General features: G+C 35.4%; 1 protein-coding gene across 7 annotated transcripts; it reads left to right on the top strand.

Moving 5' to 3' along the window:
* The first annotated feature begins 307 nt into the window (after positions 1–307).
* Positions 308–5,791, top strand: LOC140833082 (ubiquitin carboxyl-terminal hydrolase 2-like). 7 transcript variants are annotated; one of them, XR_012118286.1, is made up of 5 exons: positions 309–561; positions 870–925; positions 1,104–4,045; positions 4,940–5,015; positions 5,154–5,285. XR_012118286.1 is itself a non-coding variant. In XM_073197499.1 (5 exons), the coding sequence occupies exons 3-5, from the start codon at positions 1,110–1,112 to the stop codon at positions 5,362–5,364; spliced, it is 3,030 nt and encodes a 1,009-aa protein (XP_073053600.1). In that variant the 5' UTR covers positions 310–561; positions 870–925; positions 1,104–1,109; the 3' UTR covers positions 5,365–5,791. The 7 variants fall into 7 exon arrangements, 6 of the variants coding, with proteins under 6 accessions (XP_073053602.1, XP_073053601.1, XP_073053600.1 ...); XM_073197499.1 differs by lacking the exon at positions 4,940–5,015 and having other exon boundaries at positions 310–561; positions 1,104–3,723; positions 3,841–4,045; positions 5,154–5,791; XM_073197498.1 differs by lacking the exon at positions 4,940–5,015 and adding an exon at positions 5,514–5,791 and having other exon boundaries at positions 310–561; positions 5,154–5,374.
* The last annotated feature ends 745 nt before the right edge of the window (positions 5,792–6,536 follow it).

The following is a 6,536-nucleotide window of genomic DNA, read 5'->3' as shown; positions in this document are numbered from 1 at the left end:
TAAATAGACTTATAAATATTTGTTTAAGAAGTTAAAACAAAGGTTTACGAAATTGGTGTTATAGCCTCACAAAAATCTATTATTGACATTAAATAGTAATATTTAGTTTATATTTTTCCTGGAAATTTACACATTTTCTATGTATTTTTTTACTTCTGGGTTAATGAGATCTTATTTATGTGAATAATACCATCACTTCATTTCAACGAATAAAATCTTACCACACATGCAATTTCAAAAAAAAAAAATTTTATATATACATTGACAAATTTGACCATCTATATGTCACAACAAGGCAATGCCTAGGATGAAATAAACCATGCTTCTGCTTCCTACCTTTGATTTAGCCGTCTCGCCCCCCGCTTCTAGCGAGAGAGAAGGGGTTACTCAAAAACCCTTTAAAATACATAAAACAGTATTTTTTTAAGAAAAAAATCTAATCATTTTTTTGGATGTAAGATCATAAACTTCTGACATCTGGGCTTTATTTTCCCTTAATTTTTCTAACTTGGGAATTGGGATTGAAGATTATGGAGAAATTATCTTGCTTTGCAACTTCAGGTTGGTTCTTGCGCCGTTTATTTATTTTTCAGCTCTATCTCCGTTTTTCTCATTAAATGTGATGGATTGTAATTTAAATTTTTTATTTGGGTATGTTAAATAATGAATTTAATTATTGGATTGGTTGATAGGAAGAGGAATCTTGATTATTTGTTGACTCGTTTGTTTTTCCTTAAGGATTTCTTGGATAGTTTGGCTCTTGTACAGTAGAAGATTGATTCCGTTGATGATTATTCTTATGTGACAAGTGTTTTAGCCTGTTGTTATGTCTGATTAATTTGATTGATTTTCTTGGTGTTTTTTTTCAGGTTATTTAGTATTTTGTTTGCAATTTTTCTGCTGAACTGTAACTCTCTCTGGTTCAGTAAGTTTCAGTCCCTTTATGATTTCTTGTGAGCTAGATAATATCTATCGATTTTTTTTTATATATATATATATATATATATATATGGGTTTATTGGTGTTTTAAATTGGACGTGGAATGTTTCTTTTGCTAATTTTGATTTGTGTTTACTATTTTTGCTTTCTTGAATATGTGTTAGGTTATAATGGGGAAAAAGGTCAACAAGAAAGCAAGAAGTGTTCAAAAAGAGAAGCGTGTCTCCTCACCTTCTCCTAAAATACTTCCCGAACAATGCAGCATCAATGCTGAAGCTCCTCACATTGACGGAGTTGCAGTTAAAGAAAGAGGAGTATGTTCTCATATAGATAGAGGGATTGATTGGGACAAACTTTCTGTCAAACTAGACCCATCAGAACCTTTTAAATGTGAAGATTGTCGAGAAAGTGCCTTGGATAGACGAGCAAATAAAGGAAAACCTAAACATGGGAAGAAAGGAGGAATCAATTCAAAATCAGAGTTGAAAGCAATTTGGATTTGCTTGGGATGTGGGCATTTCTCTTGTGGAGGCATTGGATTCCCCACCATATCTAACAGCCACGCAGTTCGGCATGCAAAACAGAATCACCATCCATTGGCCATACAGTTTGAAAATCTTCAACTGTTGTGGTGTTTCCCTTGCGATAAATTACTCACTTTTGAAAAGCCGGAAGACATAGATGAACGGAAGAATGTCATACATGAGGTTGCTAAAATGCTGAAAGCACGACCAAGTAAAGGATCCACTATTAATGTGGAGGATGTTTGGTTTGGAAGTGGGAGTGGAACTAGTGCAATGAAATCGGAATACTCTGTACCCAACAAGGCAGATGAAAGAGTTGGCTATTCAGTAAGAGGTTTAATTAATTTAGGAAATACCTGTTTCTTTAATTCGATAATGCAGAATTTATTGGCAATAAATCAGTTGCGGGATTACCTTTTTGAATTTGATGAATCTGTTGGTCCACTTAGTGCTTCTCTGAGAAAGCTTTTCTTGGAAACCAGTGCTGAAGCTGGTTTAAAAGGTGTGATAAATCCCAGATCTTTATTTGGTAGTCTTTGTAGCAAGGCTCCTCAGTTTAGGGGATATCAGCAACATGATAGCCATGAGTTACTAAGATGTTTGCTTGATAGTTTGTGTACCGAAGAGATGAGTGCTAGAAAGCAAGTCAAATCTTCGTTGGCCGATGGGACAACTTCTATAGCAAAGCCTACATTTGTAGATGCCATCTTTGGTGGACAGCTTTCAAGCACTGTTTGCTGTTTGGAATGTGGGCACTCTTCAACAATTTACGAGCCCTTTTTGGACCTCTCGTTGCCAGTTCCTACCAAGAAACCTCCATCCAAACGGTCTCAACCTGCCACTCGGGGCAAGAAAATCAAACTGCCTCTTAAGCAAGGCGGGAGGATTGACTCCAAAGTTAACAGAGATGAACCTATTCTTCCAGCAGAAAGTGTTTCTGATCAATCAACTTTTGTCGACTCTTACACTTTAATGCAGCCTAGAGTACAAACTGCTGAGCTTCCAGTTGATTCTGCATCATCAATATCCATTGATTTAAACGCTGTTGTTCTTGATATGGGTTTAACACATCAAGATCTTTCAGATAGTCAGGAAGCAAAAAACCATACAGAAGTTAATAATGTTGGAGAGCAGTCAATCTCATCGAATGTTTTAACATGGTTGGATTACCTTGAGCCAAATCTGGTGTCAAATGACTATGATGGTACCTCAGAAACTCATGAAGTGTCTGCAGACCAGGGTTCTGCAGATAAAAATGTTTTTCAGAATGATGTCTCAATACCCATTACTTTCTACTGTAGGATTGGTAGTGATTTAGAATCTGAATGTGCTGTTTCGACAATGCCCTTGGATAGTTCCTGTCAGTTTAATCCTCTTGACCAAGGTATAGTAACCCATCAACAAGATGCATCTTCACAATATGTGGAGAAGCAAAATGAAATTTCTCAATCTGATGAGAAGCTCTCTACAGACCATTCATTGATCAAGGAAGTCATCCAGCTAAATGCTGATGTAGGTCATAGCTTAGTTAATGATTCAACGGTTGAAGTGTGCTCTTCAGGCTGCGACACTGTAAACCCGTCACAGGTTAAGGAATCTGAAGTTATTTTTCTTCCTTATAAAGAAGATGCTTCATCTAGTTTTGAGTTATTGGGAGAAGAAATTGAGATCACCTCAGAAGTGGTCAGTGATGAACATGCTTCTCAAGAATTTGATGGCTTTGGAGACTTATTCAATGAACCTGAAGTTACCTTGGAGCTTGGGACCTCATATCCTGCTTGTGAGGCAACTGATGCCATGAAAAATGAAGTGGGAAATAGTAGTGATTCTGATCCTGGTGAGGTTGATAATTCTGATGTTTCCGTGTCGGTCGAGAGTTGTTTGGCCTTTTTTACAAGGCCCGAGCTTCTTTCCAAGGACGAGTATGCTTGGCAGTGTGATAATTGCTCAAAAGTTTTGCAACAAGGAACAAGGAGGAAATTGCGAAAGCTTAAAACCAAAATAGTGCCAAATGGTTGTGATGATACAAATGCAAATGGTCCGTTGGAGGGTTGCGGCAATAATCTCCATGAAGTTGAGATCATCAGCGGGATGATGGAAAATGATGCATTTGATGGTTCCGATGGCATGTTGGTGCCACACAATCAGGAGATGCATGATATCAGCAATAGCATGCTCAGCAACCATCAAGAAAGCAAGATGAATATGATAGCTTGTCAATCAGAAAACCAAGTGTCTATGAAGCCAAATTTGTGTCATGGTATGTCAGAATGTTCATGTTCCAATAGTCAAATTCTTGATTCATGCTGTGGTAAACGTGATGCTGATAGTGTTGGGCTTACTGAAACTGATTTATTGCCTGAAAAATGTGAATCAGAGGTGAGTGAGGGAGAGGAGGTGGACTCAAAGAGTCTCAAAGTAAAGAGGGATGCAACTAAGAGTATACTAATCAGTAAGGCTCCTTCTGTGTTGACAATCCATCTAAAGAGGTTTAGTCAAGATGCTCGAGGTCGCTTGAGTAAATTAAATGGACATGTGAATTTCAGAGAGACGATTGATTTCAATCCATATATGAAGCCCAGGTGTATTTTTCTTCACCTTTTATAATTTGATGAACTATTGTCTTGGAGATTATTTGATGTTATTTAAGTGGCATTTTAATCATCAATTATTACAAGGCTAGATAGTGATGTTACAACCTAGAAAATGCCACATTTTGAATCTAAGCTCGCAGAACATTTTTTTATTATTTGTGTGTGGGTTTCATCCAAAAAATGGAGTCATTGTTAATATGATGAATATGGACTTGATGCAACTTATGCTACCATAAAGCCTTGATTGTCCAGAAAAAAATAATTGTGTGAGATTTCTTTTTAACCACTCTGTACTCTTCAACTTTGAGTTTGCTATCAAACAAGCTACACATTTATTTAATGTTTTTTCTTTCAATACTTTGGTTTGAAGTTTATGGATGTGAAATGTAGTACTTACTTTCAGACGCGAACACTGTTATACGACTGCAGACTCAAAGATATTGGTTCATGAAGGAGATTATAAAACGGGTTTTAATGACCATTGTACTATTTGCATTAACCGGGAAACATAAAAAGGAACCTCAATTTCTTGCAATACAATTTTTCTCATGTAACATGTAGTGTTTGTGAAATTGGTTCAAGTTGGTGTCTTGTGGGGACTGAGGAGGAATTTAGTATAAAACATGCAAATTTCAAAGTCAGTCCTATTCTGATTTTGTGCTCTCTATGTTGAATTCAGTTAAAGTCACTTTTTCTTTACTTTCCCTTTGTTAAGTTCACTTGGTCACATATATAGTAACTTGATTATTGACCAAATTATCTATTATAAAGGATAAACACATGCTAAGAGGTATGTCATGAAACTGGTTGAGCAAGTGTGTTGTATGCCACAAATTCCAAAGTCAATTCACACACATCTGAATTTCATATTATTTTTTACAGAAATGATTCATAGAAGCTTAGCGAACTCCCCAACAAGACGTTGTTCAAAGTTGCACCAATCTTGTTGAGAAACTCTGTACATTCTACGACTGCAGAATCTTGCCTTCATGATAGAATTTGTCATACGCAGGAATTCAAGTGGCTGATACTGTTGCATTTCTTCCCATAAAATTTGATGATCTCTTCTCATGCTCTCTTCAAATTGTATCTGCAGGTGCACCAATGTTGGAAAGCGCACTTACCGTCTCCTTGGAGCAGTCGAGCACAGTGGAAACATGAGGAGTGGCCATTATGTGGCATACATGAGAGGAGGCCAAGGAGATAGCACCATTTGGTATTATGCCAGTGATACTCACGTTCGTCAAGTTTCGTTGGAAGAAGTTCTTAGCTGTGAGGCCTACATTTTGTTCTATGAAGGAACTTGAGGATACTCGGGTTCTATTGTTTGTCACCGTTTCCACCACCATCACAACCATTATTAACTTAGCACCCTTTGGGAGGAAAAACCTCCCTGTTCTCTATAGTTCAACTATACTTCCTACAGTGACAGAACGTCCCTGCTTCCATTTTTCAGGCACCACACAAGCTACTCTCGAAGTATCTGGGAAAACAGAGAGGTTTTCGAGCGGGGCTTCAAAATTATTACAATATATGATCTGGTTTTTTGGTGACCTGGTGGACTTAATATTGAGGGAGTGAGATACCTGAGTGAGTGTACAAACATATGATTGCTCAACAGTTAGTACACAATTTTTGAAGTGCAATCAGCTCATAAAACATGTTCTTTTAGAGTGAAAACATTAAAACTTTAATTTTTTCCTTTTTCCCTTTGTTATTTAATTATTTTTGCTCGATTTCTGCAGTTTTCAGTTCATTCTCTTTGGGGAGAGACTCATATCACTGCGTTATTTATTTATTTTTCTAGTGTTTATGAAGTCTTTGGCCGTTTTGGAGGTTGGTGGCTTTTTTTTTTTTTTTTTTTTTTTTTCATGGTTCATTTGTGATATTTGCACAAAATAAGTTCAGTTTCCAAATTGATATTTCATTGATAAAAAGTTTTGTATACAATAAGTGTGTATCATCTTATTCACTGTTATAGAGGTTACAAGGAAATTGAATTTACTTAATAATCTATACCATATTAACAAACTTAGGCTCTTTATGTTAAAAAAATTCGATGTCATGTTTCCTTTTAATTAAATAAAAATTTCAGCATATATATCTATTTAAATTTTATTCAAATCTTTATCCCAATTCAAACTACCATATCATCTCTAATTTTATAAAAAAAAAAAACAAAAATCATGTAAAAATATCTAAATAATTTTTATTTTGATTAATTTTAAAATTTTTTACGAGAGAAATTTTGGCTATCCACCCATCATATGCAAAGAGATACTAATTTTGAATAAAATTGTGTAATCTACTTTTTAGAATTTTTAACCAAATACAAACTTAAATAAACATATTAAAAAAACTTAAATAAAAGAATTCAACTACATTTTCATTTCCTTTCATTCCATATTATATCAACAAAAATTTAACATAAAGATTTAAATGTTTTCATTGGAGATTTATTCAAATAACACAACTATCA

Source organism: Primulina eburnea, chromosome 5 (genome assembly GCF_022965805.1).
Source record: "Primulina eburnea isolate SZY01 chromosome 5, ASM2296580v1, whole genome shotgun sequence".
Classification (NCBI taxonomy): Eukaryota; Viridiplantae; Streptophyta; class Magnoliopsida; order Lamiales; family Gesneriaceae; genus Primulina; species Primulina eburnea.
This window is presented reverse-complemented; position numbering and strand designations above follow the sequence as displayed.